This window comes from Fringilla coelebs, assembly GCF_963513975.1.
Source record: "Fringilla coelebs genome assembly, chromosome: 30".
NCBI classification, from domain to species: Eukaryota; Metazoa; Chordata; class Aves; order Passeriformes; family Fringillidae; genus Fringilla; species Fringilla coelebs.
In genome coordinates, this window is record NC_140056.1 from 260,544 (window position 1) to 284,334 (window position 23,791).

At 62.9% G+C, this 23,791-nt stretch overlaps 2 protein-coding genes across 4 annotated transcripts in view; both read right to left on the reverse strand.

The window, feature by feature from the left end:
• Positions 1 to 12,049, reverse strand: part of LOC311164244 (cyclic AMP-dependent transcription factor ATF-7) — a gene marked incomplete at its 3' end in the record, with an annotated part of 50,246 nt that extends 38,197 nt beyond the window's left edge. For 2 of the 3 annotated variants that reach the window (XM_084223615.1, XM_084223617.1), the window contains exon 1: positions 11,971 to 12,049. Of the gene's footprint in view, positions 1 to 1,768; positions 1,810 to 11,970 lie in introns of those variants that run through there. The other variant, XM_084223616.1, reaches the window with a different exon arrangement.
• Positions 12,050 to 12,710: 661 nt separating this feature from the next.
• On the reverse strand, positions 12,711 to 16,443 carry ATP5MC2 (ATP synthase membrane subunit c locus 2). Its single transcript, XM_084223635.1, has 5 exons — positions 16,384 to 16,443; positions 15,541 to 15,621; positions 14,975 to 15,049; positions 14,277 to 14,437; positions 12,711 to 12,881 (listed from the first exon to the last, which is right to left on the reverse strand). Exons 2-5 carry the CDS (start codon positions 15,577 to 15,579, stop codon positions 12,767 to 12,769), a joined length of 390 nt encoding a protein of 129 aa, XP_084079761.1. The 5' UTR covers positions 15,580 to 15,621; positions 16,384 to 16,443; the 3' UTR covers positions 12,711 to 12,766.
• Between the last annotated feature and the right edge of the window lie 7,348 nt (positions 16,444 to 23,791).

The window sequence follows — 23,791 nt, forward strand, 5'->3', positions numbered from 1 at the left end:
TGCTCCCCGGGAAAGGAATCAATGAGCTGCTGAAAATGAACAGAACTGCTGATTTTCTGCTGCAGGAGGTGAATTCCTCCCCCAAAGGCTGACGAGAGAGGAGCTGCGATCCCACACAGCAGGAGGCAGAGCCCCGGGGCTGGGTTTGGGGCTGGATTTATGGAGCCAAACTCCGGGGCTGTGCGAACAGGAATGGGGATAAATGTCCCTGTCACCGACAGGAATGGGGATGAATGTCCCTGTCACCGACAGGAATGGGGATAAATGTCCCTGTCACCAGTGGCACGGGCTGGCAGCCAAAGCCCTGCCCTCCCAGGGGGAACAAAGGCACCCAAAGATCAGGAACGGCCCCAGAGATCCCAAAAGCGACACGGGAGGAGGCAGAGCAGGGGACAGCAGCAGCAGCTCTGGACAGCAGCAAGGACAAATCCTGCCCAGGCCCTGAGGTGACACCGCAACTCCGGATGGATCCAGCTGCTCCTGGCTGCCCCAGGAGGATCCCCCGTTCCCAAAGCAGGATTTAACTGATCCTGGAGGATCCCCCCCATTCCCAAAGCAGAATTTAACTGATCCTGGAGGATCCCCCATTCCCAAAGCAGGATTGAACGGATCCCCCCATTCCCAAAGCAGGATTTAACTGATGCCCCCGTTCCCAAAGCAGGATCCAGCTGATCCTGGAGGATCCCCCCCGTTCCCAAAGCAGGATTGAACGGATCTCCCCATTCCCAAAGCAGGATTTAACTGATCCTGGAGGATCCCCCTGTTCCCAAAGCAGGATTTAACTGATGCCCCCGTTCCCAAAGCAGGATCCAGCTGATCCCGGAGGATCCCCCCGTTCCCAAAGCAGGATTTAACTGATGCCCCCGTTCCCAAAGGAGGATCCAGCTGATCCTGGAGGATCCCCCCGTTCCCAAAGCAGGATTGAACGGATCCCCCGTTCCCAAAGCAGGATTTAACTGATCATGGAGGATCCCCCCCCGTTCCCAAAGGAGGATCCAGCTGATCCTGGAGGATCCCCCCCGTTCCCAAAGCAGGATTGAACGGATCCCCCCGTTCCCAAAGCAGGATTTAACTGATCCCCCCGTTCCCAAAGCAGGCTCCAGCCTCTCCAGGCCGCGCAGCGCACACGTGTGCTCAGATTTATGTCACGTTTAGCCGGGATAAATTCCCTCCATAAATCCTGTCCTGGGGAAGAGGCCGAGGCAGGAGCTGATTGGGCGCTGGGAGCTCTCTGGGGATGGCACGGCACTGCAGGGATGGGTCTGGCGTGCTCTGGGCAGGGGGAACGGCACAGACAGGCTGGGCTGGGGGAGCTCCAGGGGGATTTGGGGGTTTCTCCCCAGGCTGGGGTGGGATCCCTGCCCTGCTGGAAATGACGCCTTCCCGAAGCCCCCGGGGCTCTGCTTTCCCTCCAAGGCGCTCCCTACGCCCCCGGGCCCTGCAGGGGACAGCGGCAGTGTCAGTGTGGGTGGGGACAGCCCGGTGGCACAGGGTCACACCCAGAGCTGGGCTGGCCTTGGCTCTGCCACCGCAGCCATCCCAGCCCAGCCTGCCCCCACAGGCCCGGGGATGGGGCAGCTCCCCGGGGCTGCTCCGCTGTGTCAGAGAAGGAGCCGGGGCTGGGAGCCAGGATTTGGCAATCTGGGTCTCTTCTCACTTGCCAAAGCCGGGAGCAAGCGGCCCCTCGTCCCTGGGGTCTCCCTCGGCTGCAAACAGCTCCTCAAATCCCCGTGAAAAACACCACAAAAAACAGCAAAAAAAAAATCACCTTTCCTTAAACCTCAGCGTGAAGACGGAAGGAACTCCCTGGACCTCAGCCCTGCTGAATGCTGGGCACGGAGCTGGGAAATGCTCTAAAAATAAGGTTCTATTGTTGTCCTGGCACGTGACTGTGCTGCAGGAATGCTGGTGCCCAACGCCTGCATCTGGGCACTGCAGGATGGGCAGGAATGCACTGGGAATGAGCTGGGATTGCACTGGGAATGAGCTGGGATTGCACCGGGATGGCACTGGGAATTGCACTGGGAATTGCATTGGGAGTGCACTAGGAATGCACTGGGAATGAGCTGGGATTGCACTGGGAATTGCACTGGGAATTGTACTGCAAATTGCATTGGGAATGCACTGGGAATTGCACTGGGATTGCACTGGGAATGCACTGGGAATTGCATTGGGAGTGCACTAGGAATTGCACTGGGATTGCACTGGGAATTGCATCGGGAATGCACTGGGATTGCACTGGGATTGCACTGGGAATTGCATTGGGAATGCACTAGGAATGCACTGGGAATTGCACTGGGATTGCACTGGGAATTGCATTGGGAATGCACTAGGAATGCACTGGGAATTGCACTGGGATTGCACTGGGATTGCATTGGGAATGCACTGGGATTGCACTGGGAATGCTGCAGGCCCCAAAAAACACTCGGGGGGATGCAGACACTGTTCTGTGCCAGCAGGGATCCCTCTCCAGGACATTTCAGGATATTTTCACAGCAGGATTTCACAAAGCTGTGACAAAGCAAACGCTTTATCCTCTCCAGGAGAGATCCCTTTCAATAATAGATCCCTCTCCAGCAGAGATCCCTTTTCCAGCTGGGATCCCTCTCCAGCAGAGATCCCTTCTCCAGCTGGGATCCCTCTCCAGGACAGATCCCTCTCCAGCAGAGATCTCTTTTCCAGCTGGGATCCCTCTCCAGGACAGATCCCTCTCCAGCACTCTCTCCTCCACCAGCACCACCACAATTCTGGGTTATGCCCGTAAACCACGAGGATAAACTTCACATTAATGTGACCACAAAATTAAAGCTGAGGGCTGCACCAACCATGAACCAAACCCAGCAGGGCTGCGAGAGCCACCTCCTAAAAATAGGCTGGGCCTGAAGAGGCACAAAACCGAGCTGCTGGCACAGGCTGGGCCAGGAGGAGCTGCAGGAGAGAGGGGCTGTGCCCAGGGAAGGGCAGGGGCAGGCAGGGCCCGCCGAGGAGGGCCAGAGGCTCCTGGAGCTGGGCAGGAGCCAGGCCAGGCTCCCACGGCTCCCTCAGCCCAGCCTCAGCAGCTCCTGCCCGGGCTGAGCCTGTGCCCTGCGCTGCTGCGGAGAGCAGGAGGGGGAGAGAACGAGCTGGCACAAAGGCTGAGTGCTTTGGGGTGGTTTGGGGATAAAACCCCATTGTGGGCTGATTCTCAGAGCCCAGCGAGTGCCAGCCCAGCCCAGCCCAGCTCGGTGGGGTTAATTCTGAGCCCAGTGAGCGCCAGCCCAGCCCAGCCCAGCCCAGCTCAGTGGGGTTAATTCCGAGCCCGGTGAGTGCCAGCCCAGCTCGGTGGGGTTAATTCCGAGCCCGGTGAGTGCCAGCCCAGCTCGGTGGGGTTAATTCCGAGCCCAGTGAGTGCCAGCCCAGCCCAGCTCGGTGGGGTTAATTCTGAGCCCAATGAGTTCCAGCCCAGCTCGGTGGGGTTAATTCCGAGCCCAGTGAGTACCAGCCCAGCCCAGCCCAGCTCGGTGGGGTTAATTCTGAGCCCAGTGAGTGCCAGCCCAGCCCAGCCCAGCTCGGTGGGGTTAACTCTTGGCCAGGCCAGCCCAGCTCCTCTGGGCCGCCCTGCCAGCCCGGGAGCCGTGCCAGGAGCACAAACAAACCCATTCAAACACAAACGGCGCTCCAGGCACCGGCCCAGCCCCGAGCACGGGCAGGGGGAGAGCAGGGAGAGCCACAATAAATGAGATTATTATGGATGGCTGCAGATCGGGGCTGGAGCAGCCTCTGGCTTCCAGGAGAACACACAAACCCCCAGTGCCAGCCCTGAATCGCTCCGGGGAGCAGCAGGGAGGGCAGGCAGCCCTGACTGCCATTTCCAGCCCGGGAGAAGGCAGCACAGGGCTGTGTCCCCAGGCTGTCCCCCAGGCTGTCCAGAACTGCCGAGGTTTCCCCTGAAAACTCGAGGAAGGAAGCAGAGCGCTCCGAGGCCGGCCAGCAAAGGCTCCCGTGGTTTTCCTGAGGGCAGTCGTGGGAGTTCCGAGCTTCCCGAGCCTCGGGACGGGCTGGGGGCAGCAGGGCCACCCCGAGAGGGCAGGGACACAGCCCTGTCCTGGCCAGGGCTCGCTGTCCCCATCCCTCCCTGGGGTGGCTGTGAGCACCGCATCCACCCTCACGAGAGGGAACAACGAACAGCTCGAGCTCTTCCTTCAGAAAACCAAGGGAAAAGCAGGAGTGGGGTCCCACCTGCTTTGTGGAGCCAGGCTGGCACCTCATCCTCATCCTCATCCTCATCCTCATCCTCATCCTCATCCTCATCCTCATCCTCATCCTCATCCTCATCCTCGCTGCTGTGGGGCCTCAGGGCGATCTGGAGCTGTGGGCACTGGCCCAGGGCTGTTCCTTCCCCTCAGAACGATCTGCACACACCGAGCTCAGGGCTGCTCTTGTTCCTCAGAACGATCTGCACACACCGGGCCAGGGCTGCTCCCAGGGCTGCTCCTTCTCCTCAGAACGATCTGCACACACCGGGCCAGGGCTGCTCCCAGGGCTGCTCCTTCCCCTCAGAACAATCTGCACACACCAGGCCAGGGCTGCTCCTGTTCCTCAGAGAAATCTGGAGCTGTGGGCACCGGCTCAAGGCTGCTCCCGCCCCTCAGAACGATCTGCACACACCGGGCTCAGGGCTGCTCCTTCCCCTCAGAACGATCTGCACACACTGGGCTGGGGCTGCTCCCAGGGCTGCTCCTTCCCCTCAGAACGATCTGCACGCACGGGGCTCAGGGCTGCTCCTGTCCCTCAGAACAATCCTGAGCTCCACACACCAGGCCAGGGCTGATCCTTCCCCTCGGAGCGATCCAGAGCTGTGGATACTGGCCCGGGGCTGCTCCTGCCCTCAGAGCTATTTGGAGCTGCACACACCGGGCTGGGGCTGCACCCAGGGCTGCTCCTGCCCCTCAGAACAATCCCGAGTTCCACACACCGGGCTCAGGGCTACTCCTTCCCCTCAGAACAATCTGCCCACACCGGGCCCAGGGCTGCTCCCAGGGTTGCTCCTGTTCCTCAGAGAAATCCGGAGCTGTGGACACTGGGCCAGGGCTGGTCCCAGGGCTGCTCCTGCCCCTCAGAACGATCTGCCCACAAGGGGCCCAGGGCTGCTCCTGCCCCTCAGAACAATCTGCACACACCGAGCTCAGGGCTGCTCCTTCCCCTCGGGGCAATCCAGAGCTGTGGGCACCGGCTCAGGGCTGCTCCTTCCCCTCAGAACAATCTGCACACACCGGGCCAGGGCTGTTCCTGCCCCTCAGAACGATCTGCACACACCGGGCTCAGGGCTGCTCCCAGGGCTGTTCCTTCCCCTCGGGGCAATCCAGAGCTGTGGGCACCGGGCTCAGGGCTGTTCCTGCCCCTCAGAACGATCTGCCCACACCGGGTCAGGGCTGCACCCAGGGCTGCTCCTTCCCCTCAGAACGATCTGCACACACGGGGGTCAGGGCTGCTCCCAGGGCTGTTCCTTCCCCTCGGGGCAATCCAGAGCTGTGGGCACCGGGCTCAGGGCTGTTCCTGCCCCTCAGAACGATCTGCACACACCGGGCTCAGGGCTGCTCCCAGGGCCGCTCCTGCCCCTGCCCACACGGGGCCCAGGGCTGCTCCTTCCCCTCAGAACAATCCCGAGTTCCACACACCGGGCCCAGGGCTGCTCCTGCTCCTGCTCCTGCCCCTGCCCACACCGGGCTCAGGGCAGCTCCTGCTCCTGCCCCTGCCCACACTGGGCTCACGGCTCCTCCTGTTCCTCAGAACAATCTGCACACACCGGGCCCAGGGCTGTTCCTGCTCCTGCCCCTGCCCACACGGGGCCCAGGGCTGCTCCTGCCCCTCAGAACGATCTGCACACACCGGGCCAGGGCTGCTCCTGCTCCTGCCCCTGCCCCTGCCCACACGGGGCCCAGGGCTGCTCCTGCCCCTGCCCACACGGGGCCCAGGGCTGCTCCTGCCCCTGCCCACACCGAGCCCAGGGCTGTTCCTGCTCCTGCTCCTCCTGCCCCTGCCCACACCAGGCCAGGGCTGCTCCTGCCCCTCGGGGTGCCCGCAGCTCTCCCCGCCCGGATCCACCCATGGAAATTGCGAAAGACTTTCAGTTTTGCAGGGAGAGGCCCCCCCGGGCGGCTCTCCGGCCCAAACTCCGACTCTCAAACTATTTTGGGGTGTGAGGGAAGGAGGGAGAGTGTTTGCTTTGTAACCAAAAAACTGCAAGAGCTTAAAATTGTCGTGTGGGAAAGGAGGCCAGGAGCCCGGGCTATAAAACCCGCGCTGGAGGCACAACACCCTCACGCTTCGTGGGCTTGACAAAGCAAAGCAAACCCAACTGTATAAACTGGAATATTGGCAGGGAATTCGCTGGAAACAAATCCCCCCCGGCCACAGGGTGTTTAAGGAGGAACCTCAGCCAAGTCCCAGCAGCTCCCTCGGGCTGGGCCTTTCTGGGTGTTCGGGCTCGGAGAGGATCCCCAAAAAGCCCAAACCTCATCGCCCCGGGGCGCCGCAGATGTGCAAATCTCATTTCTTGCTGGGAAGTGCCTCAGAGCAGCCTTGGGGCAGCACCATTCCTGCCAGAGCCTCTCACCTGGCCCTCAGGTGAGCCCACAGCGGGTCCTGGAGCTCTCCAGGAGCAGGGGGGCTGGGAAGGGACGGGGCATTGTCACCGTCCTGTCACCACAAAGCAAAGCCAGACCCTGACCCCGGCCTCGGCCAGAGCCTGGACAGGGACTGGGAGCGTCTGGGCCCTGTTTGGTGGCAGTTGGTGGCTCTGGGACCTTTGGAGCCAAAGGGAGGTCCCTGAGGCCAGAGCAGCCTCCAGAGCTCCGAGTGGCCCCGAGGAGCTCCGAGCCACCTCCAGGAGCTCTGAGTGGCTCTGAGGAGCTCCGAGCCACCTCCAGGAGCTCTGAGTGTCCCCCAGGAGCTCCGAGTGGTCCCGAGGAGCTCCGAGCCACCTCTGGGGGCTCTGAACCACCTCCAGGAGCTCTGAGTGTCCTCCAGGAGCTCTGAGTGTCCCCCAGGAGCCCTGAGTGTCCCCCAGGAGCCCCGAGTGTCCCTCCAGGAGCTCTGAGTGTCCCCCCAGGAGCTCTGAGTGTCCCCCAGGAGCTCTGAGTGTCCCCCCAGGAGCCCTGAGTGTCCCCCAGGAGCTCTGAGTGTCCCCCAGGAGCTCTGAGTGTCCCCCAGGAGCTCTGAGTGTCCCCCCAGGAGCTCCGAGTGTCCCCCAGGAGCTCTGAGTGTCCCCCAGGAGCTCTGAGTGTCCCCCAGGAGCTCCAAGCCACCTCCGGGGGCTCTGAGTGTCCCCCAGGAGCTCTGAGTGTCCCCCCAGGAGCTCTGAGTGTCTCCCCAGGAGCTCTGAGCCACCTCTGGGAGCTCTGAGTGTCCCCCAGGAGCTCCGAGTGTCCCCCAGGAGCTCTGAGTGTCCCCCAGGAGCTCTGAGTGTCCCCCCCAGGAGCTCCGAGCCACCTCTGGGAGCTCTGAGTGTCCCCCAGGAGCTCCGAGTGTCCCCCAGGAGCTCTGAGTGTCCCCCAGGAGCCCCGAGTGTCCCTCCAGGAGCTCCGAGCCACCTCTGGGAGCTCCCAGCCCTGTCAGACCCAGAGCCCCACCTGCCCCCAGGGCACGACCTGTGCCTGACCCGGCACAAAGCGCAGCCCAGATTGCTCCAGGAGGATCCTCCCTCCCCGAGCAGCGATTTCCCGGGCAGGATCGGGGGTGGCCTCGGCGCCGGGGCGATCCATCTCGGCTGCGCTGAGATCTACGGCAGCGCAGGGAAATAATTCAGCTTTAGGGGAGGAAGGGAAGGCCTCGGAGAGCCACTGCTCCTCGCCCGGCCCGGTAATTACACCGCAGCCGCGGCGGCCTCCGAGAGCGCAGTATTTTACCTCGGAAATGCCTGAGTGACCCAGAAACTGGAGTCCCATTTCCTGAAATTATTTCACCACTTCAGAGCCCTTGTTTCAATGAAAGCTGCTGCAAACGAGGCATGAGAGCCCTGAGCTGAGCTGGAACATATTTTCCCTGCCGGTTTGAAGGGAAGAGCAAAGTCAGGGCTGTGAGGAGCGGGAGAGGCCGGGGTGAGAACGAGCGCCTCGATAAAAACCCTGCCTGTGAGCCCAAATAAGGAGCCAGGGCAGACAGGGAGCCCCGACAGTGACATACAAACATTCTGTCCCACCTGTTATTGCCTGGCACTTCCCTCTATTCCGCTTTTGGAGGCTTTTAGGGTGCCACTGTTTGATGTACAAGCCCTAAAAATCTGAGGGGAGAGAGAAATGCTCCGGGCAGAAAGGATTGCAGATAGGGCTTTGCAGAAAGGGCTTTGCAGAAAGCCCAGGCACTGCAGCCGTGGCTTGAGCGGTGCTTTGGTGGGAGCAAAGCCCCCGTTCCCCCACAGGGGCTCTCAGAACTCCAAGTGAAGCTTTAAGGGATGGAGCACCAGCATCCTAAATGGGTCCTGCAGGTTTTGGGGAACAGGGAGATGCCAAAAAAAAGGGAAAATACAGGAAAGATGAGGGACAAGCCCTGGGAGGGAGAGCATCCCTTGGGAATTCCTCACTGCCTCCAAGCTTTCCTCCGTGGCTGCAGCACAGCTCGGTGCTGAACGAGGGGGGAAGAGCAGTTTGGGAAATCTGGCCTCGATTCGCAGTGCCAGGAATGGGAATAGAAAAAAAAAAAAGGGAAAAAAAAAGAAGGCCCCAAGAAAGTCCGAGGATAAATAAATCCAAAGAGAGGCGCAGCAGCATCACGTGGGACGCAGCAGAAAACCAAAGAGCCCAAAGCCAAAAGCGAGGCAGAGCTCCTTCCCTGAGACACAGAACCACGCCGTGGGCACGGGGAGCCCGAGCAGCCCCGAGCAGACCCAGACCCAGCCCCGGGGCAGCCCCGGAGCAACCCCAGCCCCGGGGCAGCCCCGAGCAGACCCAGACCCAGCCCCGGAGCAGCCCCGGCCCCGGAGCAGCCCCAGCACAGCCCCAGCCCCGAGCAGACCCAGACCCAGCCCCGGAGCAGCCCCGGCCCCGGAGCAGCCCCGGCCCCGGAGCAGCCCCGGCCCCGGAGCAGCCCCAGCACAGCCCCAGCCCCGGAGCAGCCCCGGCCCCGCCTGCCAGCCCAGGATGCTGCCAGCAGCAGCTCCCAGGGTCACTCCCCAGGACATTCCCCTCCTCAGGACGGCCACTAAAGCTCAGCCCGCAGCCCTGGCCGTCCCCCACCCCCGCTGGTGCTTCCTCTCTCCAAGTTCCCCATTTCCCAACGCCAGGGGGATTCCCATCTCAAAAACCCCTGGAATCCACCCTCCGGCCCGGCTCACGGGGATTTTGGAGTAAATGGGAATAAAGACACGAATCGGGAGCTGGAATTGTGTTTTAGCCACATCTTTGACTTTGCCGTGTCCCTCCAGGGATCCCACGGCACTGCCAGACCTGCCCAGGTGGGCTCAGCGGCTCTGGGAGCGCCTGGCACCTGCAGCTGAACCCCGGCACAGCACAGGGACCTGCTGGGAAATGGGGAGAGCCCTGGGGAATAGGGAACCTCGAGAAAGCAGAAATAAAACAGAAACGCGCGTCAGAGAGCAGCCCGGGCAGAGCGAAAGAGGAATCTCGAGAGGGAGGTTTGGCATTCCCAAAGTTTGTGTGCAGCCTTTTCCTGCTCCGAGATCGCAGGGCTCTGAGCACAGCCCAGGGATGCAGGAAAGGGAAGAATCCCGGGAAAAGGCTGAAATCCCTGGTGGACACAACCCAGCGGGGAAGTGCCCGGCATCCCACAGCTCGGCAGCACCAGGGCACCCAAAGAGCAGCGACTTTTCCACAGGAAAAGGGCTGGTTTTGGGTTCCCAAGGCAGGCAGGCCTGTGGGGGAGCGACTGCCCGCTGAAACCCCAACCAAGCCAGAGCAGCAGCACCAAAACCCCTTCCTGAGCAGGGCTGGGCCCAGGAGCTGAAACCAGCAGGGCTGGAACCCCCCCCTCAGGGATAGAGACCCCCTGACCCCCCCTCAGGGAGCAGGGATAGAGACCCCCTGACCCCCCTGAGGGAGCAGGGATAGAGACCCCCTGACCCACCCTCAAGGAGCAGGGATAGAGACCCCCTGACCCCCCCTCAGGGAGCAGGGATAGAGACCCCCTGAGCCCCCCTCAGGGAGCAGGGATAGAGACCCCCTGACCCACCTCAGGGAGCAGGGATAGAGACCCCCTGACCCACCCTCAAGGAGCAGGGATAGAGACCCCCTGACCCACCTGAGGGAGCAGGGATAGAGACCCCCTGACCCCCCCTGAGGGAGCAGGGATAGAGACCCCCTGACCCACCCTCAGGGAGCAGGGCTGGGACCCTGCCCCACGGACCCTGCTGCCCTGAGCCCCCTGCCCACCCTGCACACTGCAGCGGCTCCTGGGCTCTGCTGAGACCCCCACCACAGAACCCCCCAGGCCAGGGGCTCCTCTGCAGAGCTGTTTGAGGGACAGCTCCTCGGGAAGCATCCTGGCCAGAGCCACGGGAATTCCTGCATCCACACGGATAACCCGGACAGGGACACGGACAGGGGGACACCTCGGGAGGGACGGACGGACGGCGGGGCAGAGGGGAAAGAGCAGCACCGAGAGGGGCAGGACGGGGAGAGCAGAGCAGGAAGGAGCAGTGTGAGCGGTGTGTGTGTGCTCACACCTGAGCGGTGTGTGCATGCTCACACCTGAGCAGTGTGTGCGTGGGACTCACACCTGAGCAGTGTGCATGCTCACACCTGAGCGGTGCGTGGGACTCACACCTGAGCAGTGTGCATGCTCACACCTGAGCGGTGCGTGAGACTCACACCTGAGCGGTGTGTGTGTGCTCACACCTGAGCAGTGTGTGCGTGGGACTCACACCTGAGCAGTATGCATGCTCACACCTGAGCGGTGCGTGGGACTCACACCTGAGCGGTGTGTGTGCATGCTCACACCTGAGCGGTGTGTGCGTGGGACTCACACCTGAGTGGTGTGTGGGACTCACACCTGAGCGGTGTGTGCGGGACTCACACCTGAGCAGTGTGTTTGTGTGTGCTCACACCTGAGCCAGGCACTCCCTGCCCTCTCCCACCTGCCAGGGAAGGTGCAGGTGCAGCTGCAGGTGAGCCCTGCTGCCCCCAGCCCAGCCCTCAATTCCCCTGATGGAGAGGAAGCCCCGTAACCTCCAGTTCCTGGTGTGCAGGAAGAGCCCCCAGCCCCTCCTGCGGCTCCCAGCCCCAGCTGCCCGGGGGCTCCTGCAGCCCCTCCCCATCCCCGGATCCCCCTGGATCCCCCCGGATCCCCTGACAGCCCCTCCACATCACCCTGGACCCCAGCAGATCCAGGGGTGCAGACCCTTCCCCACCTCAGAGCACCAAGTGCAGCCTGGGGTCCCCCATTCCGGGGCTCCCCTGTGCCCCTCTCCGCCCCCTCCCCATTCCGGGGCTCCCCTCAGCCCCCAGCCCCATTCCGGGGCTCCCCTGTGCCCCTCTCCGCCCCCTCCCCATTCCGGGGCTCCCCCCGGCCCTGAGCCCCCCTCCCCATTCCGGGGCTCCCCTGTGCCCCTCTCCGCCCCCTCCCCATTCCGGGGCTCCCCCCGGCCCTGAGCCCCCCGCCCCATTCCGGGGCTCCCCTGTGCCCCTCTCCGCCCCCTCCCCATTCCGGGGCTCCCCCCGGCACCGCCCGGGCCCCTCGCTGCTCCTCAGCCCCGCCCCAGGGGCGGGGCTTGCCCGCATAGCGGCGCCCCCCTCGCCCTCCATTGGCCGCCGCGCCCGCCGCTCTGGGGCGGCGCGCGATGCGATTGGCCGGGACTCGCTGTCATTCAGCGCGGGGGCGGAGCGGGCGGAGCCGCCGCCGCACGAAAACTCGGGGAGAGTTGTGGGGGGAGGGGCCGGCCGGGGCTCCCGCCGCCCCCGGAGCTGCCCGAGCGCCGCCGCCGCCGCCGCGGAACCGCTCGGGACGGCCCCGCTCCCGCCGTGCCGGCGCCGCCGTTACCTGAGGGAGCCGGGCCGGGTCCTCGCGCTGGCGCCGCTCGCGCTGGGGCTCCCGCCGCCCCCCCCGCCCCGCGCGCCAGGCTCTCGCGAGACCCGCGGGGAGGTAACGGCGCGGCGGCCAATGGGACGCGCCAGGGGCGGGGCCTCGGCGGTGAAGGGGCGTGGTTCTCACACATTGTGGGCGTGGCCCGCGATAGGCCCCGCCCGGGAGGCCCCGCGGGGACCGCGACACGTGGGGAGAGGGGACACCCCCGGGACACCCCCGGACGGACCGGGTCAGACACGGGACACCCCCGGGACACCCCCGGGACAGACCGGGACAGCCCGGGACAGCCCGGGACAGCCCGGGACACCCCCGGGACACCCCCGGGACAGCCCGGGACACCCCCGGGACAGACACGGGACAGACCGGGACAGACTCGGGATACGGCTGGGACACCACCGGCTCACGGCCGGGGTACGGGCGGCCCCGGGCCTCTGGCACACCCCAAGGCCAGCACACGGCTGGCACTGTCCCCTCCGTCCCGGTCCCACCCCGCTGCCCGCTCCGGTGTCCCACAGGTGACAGATGGCAGTGACAGCCGGGGTGGCAGCCCAGAAGCTCCGGGGGTCAGCGATGTCCCCATCCCCTTGGGGGGCTCAGCCCAGAGGGGACCCCACCACCTCCGGGGTGACCCTGTGGGGACAAACCCAGCTGCAGACAGGTGACACCGGCCAGGGCACCAAGGAGACACGAGCAGCTCAGACTGTCACCGAACCGTCTTTATTCCGTCTGTCCCCGCTGCGGCTCCCCGCTGTCACATGGCGAAGAGGATGAGGAAGGCCACCATGAGGCAGAAGAGCCCCATGGCCTCGGACAGGGCGAAGCCCAGGATGGCGTAGGAGAAGAGCTGCTGCTTCAGGGACGGGTTCCTGGGGGGCACGGCCACCTTCGTCCCTGTCCCCTCCCGAGCCCTGTCCCCTCCCAGAGCCTTGTCCCCTCTCCAAGCCCTTGTCCCCTCCCTGAGCCCTGTCCCCCCACAGTCCCATGTCCCCTCCCCGAGCCCTGTCCCCTCCCCGAGCCCTGTTGTCCCCCCACAGTCCCATGTCCCCTCCCGAGCCCTGTCCCCTCCCGAGCCCTGTCCCCTCTCCAAGCCCTGTCCCCTCCTGAGCCCTGTCCCCTCTCCAAGCCCTTGTCCCCTCCCCGAGCCCTGTCCCCCCACAGTCCCTTGTCCCCTCCCAGAGCCCTGTCCCCTCCCAGAATCCCTGTCCCTCCCTGTCCCCTCCCAGAGCCTTCTGAACCCCTCGAGCCTCCTGTCCCACTGTCACCCCTGTCCCCCACAGCCCCCTGTCCCCCACAGCCCCCTGTCCCCCCCACCCCTGTCCCCCTATCCCTCCCCATCCCCTGTCCCCGTCCCTGTCCCCCTATCCCTCCCTGTCCCCGTCCCCATCCCTGTCCCCTGTCCCCTCACCTGTCCCCTCACCTGGCGTAGCCGATGATCAGGCTCCCGAACACGGTGCCCATCCCTGTCCCCCTGTCCCTGTCCCCTCACCTGTCCCCTCACCTGGCATAGCCGATGATCAGGCTCCCGAACACGGTGCCGATCCCTGTCCCCCTGTCCCCGTCCCTGTCCCCTCACCTGTCCCCTCACCTGGCGTAGCCGATGATCAGGCTCCCGAACACGGTGCCGATCCCTGTCCCCTGTCCCTGTCCCCTCACCTGTCCCTGTCCCCTGTCCCCATCCCTGTCCCCTCACCTGTCCCCTCACCTGGCGTAGCCGATGATCAGGCTCCCGAACACGGTGCCCATCCCTGTCCCCTGTCCCTGTCCCCTCACCTGTCCCTGTCCCCTGTCCCCATCCCTGTCCCCTCACCTGTCCCCTCACCTGGCGTAGCCGATGATCAGGCTCCCGAACACGGTGCCCGTCCCTGTCCCCTGTCCCTGTCCCCTCACCTGTCCCTGTCCCCTGTCCCCTCACCTGTCCCCTCACCTGGCGTAGCCGATGATCAGGCTCCCGAACACGGTGCTGATCCCTGTCCCCCTGTCCCCTGTCCCCTGTCCCCTCACCTGTCCCCTCACCTGGCGTAGCCGATGATCAGGCTCCCGAACACGGTGCCGATCCCTGTCCCCATCCCTGTCCCCTGTCCCCATCCCTGTCCCCATCCCTGTCCCCATCCCTGTCCCCTGTCCCCATCCCTGTCCCCTCACCTGTCCCCTCACCTGGCGTAGCCGATGATCAGGCTCCCGAACACGGTGCCCATCCCTGTCCCCCTGTCCCCCTGTCCCCATCCCTGTCCCCTCACCTGTCCCCTCACCTGTCCCCTCACCTGGCGTAGCCGATGATCAGGCTCCCGAACACGGTGCCGATCCCCGCCCCCGAGCCCGCCACGCCCACGGTGGCGGCGCCGGCCCCGATGAACTTGGCGGCCGTGTCGATGTCCCGGAGGGCAGCGCCCGTCCGCAGGGCCCGGGGGGCGCCCGGCCGCGCCTGGGGGCGGGGGGGGTCACCTCGGGGTCCCCTGGGGGCTGGGTCACTGCCCAGGGCCACAGGGGACACGGACACTCCCCACGACACACGGACACTGCCCAGGACACTGACCCCAGGGGTGGCTGGGTCACTGACCCCAGGGGACACCTCCCAGGACACTGACCCCAGGACACTGACCCCAGGGTCACTCCCAGGACACTGACCCAGGGTCACTCCCAGGGTCACTGTCCCCAGGGTCACTCCCAGGACACTGCCAGCAGCCCGGCCCAGGGTCACTCCCAGGACACTGACCCCAGGGTCACTCCCACGACACATGGTCAATCCCAGGACACTGTCCCCAGGGGTCACTCCCAGGACACCATCCCCAGGGTCACTCCCAGGACACTGTCCCCAGGTCACTGACCCCAGGGTCACTCCCAGGACACTGCCCCAGGGTCACTCCCAGGACACTGGCCCAGGGTCACTGTCCCCAGGGTCACTCCCAGGACACTGTCCCCCGGTCACTGCCAGCAGCCCGGCCCAGCCCAGGTGCGTTACCTGCTCCGGCCACGCCTCGGGGCCGCTCAGCGCCGGCAGGGGCTGCCCCAGCAGAGCCCGCGGGCTCCTCCTCACCTGCAGGGCACACGGCGAGCTCACCTGGGGACACACCCACCCTGGGGACACCCGCCCTGGGGACACTGGGGACACCAGGGGACACACCCACCCTGGGGACACCCGCCCTGGGGACAGCGGGGACACCAGGGGACACACCCGCCCTGGGGACACCCACCCTGGGGACACCCACCCTGGGGACACCCACGCTGGGGACAGCAGGGGACACCCGCCCTGGGGACACCGGGGGGACACACCCACCCTGGGGACACCCGCCCTGGGGACACCCGCCCTGGGGACAGCAGGGGACAGCAGGGGACACCCGCCCTGGGGACAGCAGGGGGGACACACCCGCCCTGGGGACAGCGGGGGACACCCGCCCTGTGCTCCCCCAGAACCCCCCATGTCACCCAGGGAGCCCAGAGTGTCCCCGAGGGTCACACGGCACCCCCAGCCCGCCCCGCGGGGACAGGGACAGGGACAGGGACAGGAACGGGGCTGGCGCTACTCACAAGAGCAGGAGCCGAGATGAACCTGGCACAGGTGAGCATGGCGAGGACGGAGGGACACGGGGACACGGCAGAGGGACACGGCTGAGGGGACACAGGGGACATGGCTGAGGGGACACGGGTGGGACACAGGGCTCAGGGGACACGGGTGGGACAGGGCTGAGGGGACACGGCCGAGGGGACACGGGTGGGACACAGGGGACACCGGTGGGACACAGGTGTGACACAGGGCTGAGGGGACACGGGTGGGACAGGGCTGAGGGGACACGGGTGGGACAGGGCTGAGGGGACACGGCTGAGGGGACACGGGTGGGACACGGGTGGGACAGGGCTGAGGGGACACGGGTGGGACACAGGGGACACCGGTGGGACACAGGTGTGACACAGGGCTGAGGGGACACGGGTGGGACACGGGTGGGACAGGGCTGAGGGGACACGGCTGAGGGGACACGGTGGGACACAGGGGACACCGGTGGGACACAGGTGTGACACAGGGGACACGGGCACCCGGCGTGAGGAGCTGAGCACGGGGGTGATGTCCCACGGGTGACCCCGGCTCTGGGGGTGCCCGCGGGGACAGGGGCACGCACGGGAGGGGCAGGGCGTGTCGCTGTCCCCCCGGTGTCCCCTCCGGGCAGTGGCCCCGCGCTGGCACTGTGGGGACAGCCCGGCGGTGCCGCTGCAGGTGTGACCGGGCCGCGGGGGTGTGGGGCAGGGCCCGGGGAGCTCTGGGTGTGCCCGGGGCTCTGGGTGTGCCCGGGGCTCTCGGTGTGCCCGGGGCTCTGGGTGTGCCCGGGGCTCTGGGTGTCCCCCCGCGCTGTCCCCCCGCGCTGTCCCCGCTCTCACCGGGCTCCGCCGGGCAGGTCGCGGCCGCTCCGGGTGCGCATGCGCCGCGGGGGAGGGGGCGCCCCCTGCCGGCCGGGAGGACTCGGAGCGGCGCGGGGGGCGGGGCCTGGGCCGCGGGGGGCGGGGCTAAACCGCGCGCGCCCTCTGGCGGGAAAACGGGGGAGCGCAGGGGGACACGGGCGACACCGGGGGGGGCGACAGGGCCCGGGGGGACACGGGCGACACCGGGGGGGCGACAGGGCCCGGGGGGACACGGGCGACACCGGGGGGCGACAGGGCCGGGGGGGACACGGGCGACACGGGGGGGCGACAGGGCCGGGGGGGACACGGGCGACACCGGGGGGCGGCAGGGCCCGGGGGGACACGGGGGGACACGGGCGACACCGGGGGGCGACAGGGCCGGGGGGGACACGGGCGACACCGGGGGGCGGCAGGGCCCGGGGGGACACGGGGGGACACGGGCGACACCGGGGGGCGACAGGGCCGGGGGGGACACGGGCGACACCGGGGGGCGGCAGGGCCCGGGGGGGACACGGGGGGACACGGGCGACACCGGGGGGCGACAGGGCCCGGGGGGGACACGGGCGACACCGGGGGGCGACAGGGCCCGGGGGGCCGCGGGGCTTTGGGGACATTCGGGGGTTTTGGGTTCGGGGGCAGAGCCGGGCTAGGAAAAGGGGCGGAAACGGCCCCAAAAAGGAGCCGGAACCCCCGGGAATGATCCCAAAATGGGGGGGCTGATCCCGAAATGGGGGGGCTGATCCTAAAATGGGGATTCTGATCCCAAAATGGGGGCTCTGATCCCAAAATCAGAGTTCAGATCCCAAAAAAGGGGGGGGGCTGATCCCGAAATGGGAATTCTGATCCCAAAAAGGGGGGTCTGATCCTAAAATGGGGGTTTCGCTGCAGAAATTGGGGGTTCTCCCCCAGGATTTGGGATTTTGGGTTTCTCCCCCAGGATTTGGGGTTTCTCGCTCAGAATTTGGGGTTCCTGCCCCAGGAATTAGGATTTCTCACCCAGGAATTGGGATCTGGGATTTTCTCACACAGGATTTAGGGTTTTGTCCCCCAGGATTTGGGGTTTCTCCCCCCGGATTTGGGGTCCGGGAGCCCTTTTGGGGTGGGCCGTGCTCAGCTCCGCCTGCCCCGGTGCAGGATTTGCTTTTCCCGGATTTTTTTTTTCCCTTTTATTCCTTTTTTTCCCTTTTTTTTACGGGCTCTTTTATGACAAACTTTCCTTTCCGCCTGACATTTAAAGGCTGATCAGATCTTCCCTGCAGGACAGGGGAAATGGGGAAATTTATGGGGAAATTTATGGGGAAATTCATGGGGAAATTCATGGGGAAATTTATTGGGGTCTCGGCGGGAGCCGCAGATCGGCAGGGGCTGCGGGAATTCGGGAATTATTCGGGAATTCGGGAATTAATTCGGGAATTCTGGGCCGGCCTTGTCCCCCGGGAGGGGCTGGCAGGGAGGGGACAAAGTCCCGGCTGAGCCCTGCGGGGTTTTGGGTTCGGAAATGAGAATTTGGGGGGTGAAAATGAGGATTTGGGGGGTTGAAAATGAGGATTTGGGGGGTTTTGGGGTTGACAATGAGATTTTGTGAGGTTTTTGTAGTTGAAAATGAGATTTTGTGGGGTTTTGGGGGTCGGAAATGAGAATTTCGGGGGTTTTGGGGGTTGAAAATGAGAATTTCGGGGGTTTTTGTCGCCCTGCAGCCCCACAGCTGCCCCCCAAATTCCCCATCCCCGATTCCCAGTCCCCAATTCCCAAATTCCCAACCCTAAATCCTCAATTCCCAGTCCCCAATCCCCAATCCCCAGTCCCCAACCTCCAAATTCCCAACCCCAAATCCCCAATTTGATATTCCCAACCCCAAATCCCCCAAACCCCCCCGGTGTCCCCGCGGGAGGGGGGAGCGCAGCCCGGGAAGGTTTCCATGGCAACGGGCGGGGGTGAAATAAAATAAAAACCTCAGAAATACGGAAAATAAAAAATAAAATAAAAACCCAAACGGCGTCTGGGGCGGCGCGAGAGGCTCGGGGCCATTTGTATGCGGAGAGAAAAACCCAAAGTGCGGAAAATCCGAGCGGGGGAGGGGCGGGGGGGGAGGGCAGGAGGGGGAGGGGAGGCGGCCGTGCCCAGGGAGGGAGAAATCCCCTTTTTTCCCCCGTTTTTCCCGGGTTTTTCCTCTGTTTTACGCCTTTTTTCCATTTTTTTTCCACTTTTTTTTGGTCCTCTTTTCCCCTTTTCCCCTTTTCCTTCCTTCCTTCCTTCCTAAACCCCCCAAAATCCCAATTTTCCCCAAAAAATCTCAAATATCTCCCCCCCCCAAATCCCAGTATCCTCCCCATAATCCCAAATATCCCCCCTCAAATCCCCATTTCCCCAAAAATAATCCCAAATATCCTCCCCAAATCCCAATTTCCCTCCCCAAATCCCAATTTCCCTGCCCTAAATCCCAAATATCCCTCCCAAAATCCCAATTCCCCCCCAACATCCCAACTTCCCCCCAAATCCCAAATATCCCCCCCAAAAAAATCCCAATTTCCCCCCAAAAAAATCCCAATTTCCCCCCAAAAAATCCCAATTTCCCCCAAGATCCCATTTCCCCCCCCAAAATCCCAAATATCCCCCCCAGAATCCCATTTTTTATCCCAAACCCCCGATTTTTCCCCCCAAAATCCCTTTTTTCCCAGCCTCCGCTCGCTGGGCTCTTCTTTTGGGGAAAATTCACATTTTTTGGGGAAAATTCGCTTTTTTGGGGGGGGGGGGAATTCACAATTTTTGGGGGGAAAATCCACATTTTTGGGGAGGAAATTTGATTTTTTTGGGGGGGGGAGGAAATTTGAAATTTTTTGGGGGGAAAATTCGTGTTTTTTAGGGAAAATTCCCTTTTTTTGCCTTTTCAGGCGAGATTCTCATTTTTGAGGGGGAAATTTGAATTTTTTGGGGGGGGACCCTGCAGGGAGGAACATTTCGGCGGCCCCACGAGCCCCGCCAGACTCTGAGGGGTTTTGTGGGATTTTTATGGGATTTTTGAGGGATTTTGTGGCGTTTTGTGGGATTTCGAAGGGATTCCGGTGGGATTTTTATGGGATTTTGCAGAATTTTGTGGGATTTTCTGGGATTTTGTGGTTCTGACAGGTTCGGGAGGGTTCGAGAGGGTTCTGGAAGGTTCGGGACAGTTCGGGAGGCCTCGGAAGGGCTCGGCAGGGTTCGGGAGGGTTCGGAACGGTTCTGGAAGGTTCGGGACAGTTCGGCAGGGCTCGGCAGGGTTCGGCAAGGTTCGGAAGGGTCCTGGACGGTTCTGGAAGGTTCGGGACAGTTCGGCAAGGTTCGGCAGGGCTCGAAGGGTTCGGGATGGTTCGGGACGGCTCGGAAGAGTTCGGCAGGGTTCTGGAAGGTTCGGAACGGTTCGGAAGGGCTCGGCAGAGTTCGGGATGGTTCGGGATGGTTCGGGATGGTTCGGGATGGTTCGGAATGGTTCGGAATGGTTCGGGATGGTTCGGGATGGTTCGGGATGGCTCGGCAGAGTTCAGCAGGGTTCTGGAAGGTTCGGAACGGTTCGGAAGGACTCGGCAGAGTTCGGCAGGGTTCGGGATGGTTCGGGACGGTTCGGGATGGTTCGGGATGGCTCGGCAGAGTTCAGCAGGGTTCTGGAAGGTTCGGAACGGTTCGGAAGGGCTCGGCAGAGTTCGGCAGGGTTCGGGATGGTTCCGGACCGGGCCGAGCCCGCGGCGGCTGCAATGCGCGGAGCGGCCGCCAGGGGGGGAGATGGCAGCGCCGAGCGGCGGCCGCGGCGGAACGGCCGAAAGGGGCCAAAGGGCCCCAAAATGCCCCAAAATGCCCCAAAATCCCCCGAAATGCCCCCAGAACGGACAGCCCCGGCTGCGGCGGAACGGCCCGAAGGGGCCAAAGGGGCCAAACTGCCCCAAAATCCCCGAAATCCCCGAAATGCCCCCAAACCGGGCAGCCTCGGCTGCGGCAGAACGGCCCAAAGGGGCCAAAGTGCCCCAAAAGTGCCCCAAACTGCCCCAAAATGCCCCAAAATGCCCCAAATCCCCCCGACCGGGCAGCCCCGGCCGCAGGCAGGGCCAGCGGGAGCTCCGGTGAAAACGGAGATAAAAACGGGGCCGGGGCTGCTGCAGGACTGGGGATCTGAGCGGGGATTTGGGGTTTGGGGGGAGACATTTGGGGGGAGACATTTGGGGATTTGGGGGGGATTTGGGGTCTGAGGGGGAAACTTGGGGTTTGGGGGAGGGGGATTTGGGGTCTGATTTGGGGATTTGGGGGGGATTTGAGACAGCCCCAAAACCCGACTTTGGAGATTCGGGCATTGCACGGGGGTTTAGGGGCTAAAACCGAGCCCTAAAGGGTAAAACTGAGCCCTGAAGGGTAAAACTGAGCCCTGAAGGGTAAAACCGAGATCTGAAGGGTAAAACTGAGCCCTGAAGGGTAAAACCGAGATCTGAAGGGTAAAACTGAGGCCTAAAGGGTAAAACTGAGCCCTGAAGGGTAAAACCGAGATCTGAAGGGTAAAACTGAGATCTGAAAGGTTAAAACCGGGCCCTAAAGGATAAAACTGAGATCTGAAGGATAAAACTGAGATCTAAAGGGTGAAACCGAGCCCTGAAGGGATAAAACGGAGCCTGGGATCGCTGATAAGGATCCTGATAAGGCTCAGTGACAAGGATCCTGATAAGGATCGCTGATAAGGATCAGTGACAAGGATCCTGATAAGGATCAATGACAAGGATCAGTCACAAGGATCAGTGACAAGGATCCCGATAAGGATCCTGATAAGGCTCACTGATAAGGGCCAGCCCGGGGCCAATAAACCCCGCGCGCATTAATTAAATCCCGGCCCCACAGCCCGGGGCTGTTTCCCACGAGCCACAATTAAATTAAATTAAATTTTACATTTCCCACCCGTGACCCTTCCCGGCAGAACCGCAGCGAGGCTCAAAAAAAAAAACCAAAAAAGGGGAAAAACCCCAAAAAAGGGGGAAAAAAACCCCAAAAAAGGGGGGAAAATCCCAAAAAAGGGGGAAAACCCCCAAAAAAGGGGGGAAACCCCCAAAAAAGGGGGGAAAACCCCAATCCCACGAGTCCGGGCTGAAGAGCCGGCCCGGCCCGGCGCGGGTAATTAGCGCGGGTGATCGGAGCTCGGGCCGGCATCGCCTTGCGCAAGCCTTAATTGGCAGCGCGTGAGCGTTAATTGGCGGCGCTGGCGGCCCCGTCACGGTGACGCTTTGGGGTTAATCCCGCGGGAATCGGGCCAAGGCGGCTCCCTGCGCTCCGAGCTGCTCCTCCTCTCCTCCCCGCGCTCCTTTTGTCCTTTTCCCGGCCTTTTTCTCCCCGAATCCGTGAAGCGTTGGAGGTTCGGGCTCCGTTTCTTAGCGCGGGCCTCCAGCTTGGATGGTTTTGGGTGAAACCACCAAAAAAACCCACAAAAAACGGTGCAAAATCCCCATTTTCCACCCCTTTTCCTCCTTTAAAGAAAAACGACGTCAGAGACGCCCCTTAAAAACCAAATTTAATAAAAATACGATTAAAAAAATAAATAAATCCGAATCCCTTCCTCCCTTCCTGCTGCTCTTCCAGAATCCCTCAAAAAAATAAAAAAATTTTTTAAAAAAAGCAGATTTGGCCGGGTTTCCAAAGCTCTCACCGCCAGCAGCTGGAACGGGGCCGGGCTCGCTGCTCTTGGCAGGAAAATGGGGCAAAACTTGGCGGGTTTGGGTCCCCGCTGCTCGGGGGGAGCGGGGGGGGCCCCGAGCCCGAACGGCTGCGGAGGGGGAGGGGAGGGGGAGGGGAAGGGGATTTTGGGAGGGGGATGGGCTGGGGAGGGGATTTTGGGCAGGGGGGTTTGGGAAGGTGACAATTCTGGGCAGGGGGGTTTAGGACGGGGATTATTTGGGGCAGGGGATTATTTTGGGAGGGGGATTTTGGGAGGGGGATGATTTTGGGCAGGGGGTTTTGGGGAGGGGGCTGTTTTGGGGAAAGGATTTTGGGGAGGGGGCTGGCTGTTTTGGCAGGGGGGTTTTGGGCAGGGGGCTGTTTGGGGCAGGAGGTTATTTTGGGCAGGGATTTTGGGGAGGGGGCCGTTTGGGGCAGGGGGATTTTGGGGAGGGGGCTGGCTGTTTTGGGGAGGGGGCTGGCTGGTTTTGGCAGGGATTTTGAGCAGGGGGCTGTTTTTGGGCAGGAGGTTATTTTGGCAGGGGGATTTTGGGCAGGGGGCTGGCTGGTTTTGGCAGGGATTTTGGGCAGGGGGATTTTGGGCAGGGGGATTTTGGGCAGGGGGATTTTGGGGAGGGGTATTTTGGGGAGGGGTCCGTCCGGGGCCGGCGCGGCGCTGGAATGCGGCTCGGCGGCGCTGACAGGCAGGAGTTACAGGAGTTACGGCCGGACAGAAAATCGGGATTTTTTCACCTCCCCCTGCCCGGCGGCTCCCGCCGCTCGTTCCGGGAGCCGAACGGGAAACGCTGGGGGGGCTCCCGGGGGTCCCCCAACGCCCCCGGCCCCAATTCCAGCCCCCCCCTCCCCCTCCCGCCGCTTTCCCCCCGCAAATTCCTTCCCAAAAGCGGCCCCCAAGTGGCAGAAATTCCGGATTTCCCCTTAAAAATCCGAATTTTGGCGCTGCCTGCCCCGGCCCGGGCAGCCCACCCGGACTGGGGGGACTGGGACGGGACTGGGACGGGACTGGGCCGGGACTGGGGGGGCTCTGCGGGCTCCGCGTTGTTTTTTTCCCCCCTCCCAGGGATTAAAGGTGGATTTTGGGGCCGGGGCGGGGCTGGGGGAGGATTTTCCCTGGGGGAAAAAACATCTGGGAAGGGAAGAGAGGGCGGAAAAAAGGAGAAAAAAATCCCATTGAGCCAAAAAGAGGAACTGGGGGGATCCCAGGGATCATCTTCCCTTCCCAGCTCCCGTTTTATTTCCATTTTCCCCTTTCCTGCTCCCAAACCCCAAATTCCCCAAACCCCAAACTCCAAACCCCCCAAACCCAAAATCCCCCAAATCCCAAAATTCTCTTTTCCAGAATTCCTTCTCAGGAATCCTTCTGGAATTTTTTGTGGGGGAATATTTCAGGGAATCTCTTTTTGGGAATGCTCCCAGAACCATTCCTCGGGAACGTTCTCCAGAACTGATTTTCCAGAATGTTCTCCTCCCGACGCGGCTGGAATGGGAACGGCCTTGCCAGGGTACCCCGCACTGCTGGGGATGGATTTTTTGGGATGGGTTTTTTTTTGGGATGAGAATTTTTAGAATGAGGATTTTTTGGGATGAGGGTTTTTTTTGGGATGAATTTTTTTTGGGATGAGGTTTTTTTGGGGATGAGTTTTTTGGGGATGAGGATTTTTAGAATGAGGAATTTTTAGGATGACGATTTTTTGGGGGATGAGTG

Excerpts from the sequence above, each read along its gene's own strand:
- ATP5MC2 (XM_084223635.1), bottom strand. The coding sequence starts at position 15,579 with ATGCTCACCTGTGCCAGGTTCATCTCGGCTCCTGCTCTT. Across the intron at positions 15,050-15,540 it reads TCATCTCGGCTCCTGCTCTT|GTGAGGAGGAGCCCGCGGGC; the intron begins GTGAGTAGCGCC and ends TGTGCCCTGCAG. Across the intron at positions 12,882-14,276 it reads CTGATCATCGGCTACGCCAG|GAACCCGTCCCTGAAGCAGC; the intron begins GTGAGGGGACAG and ends CGTGCCCCCCAG.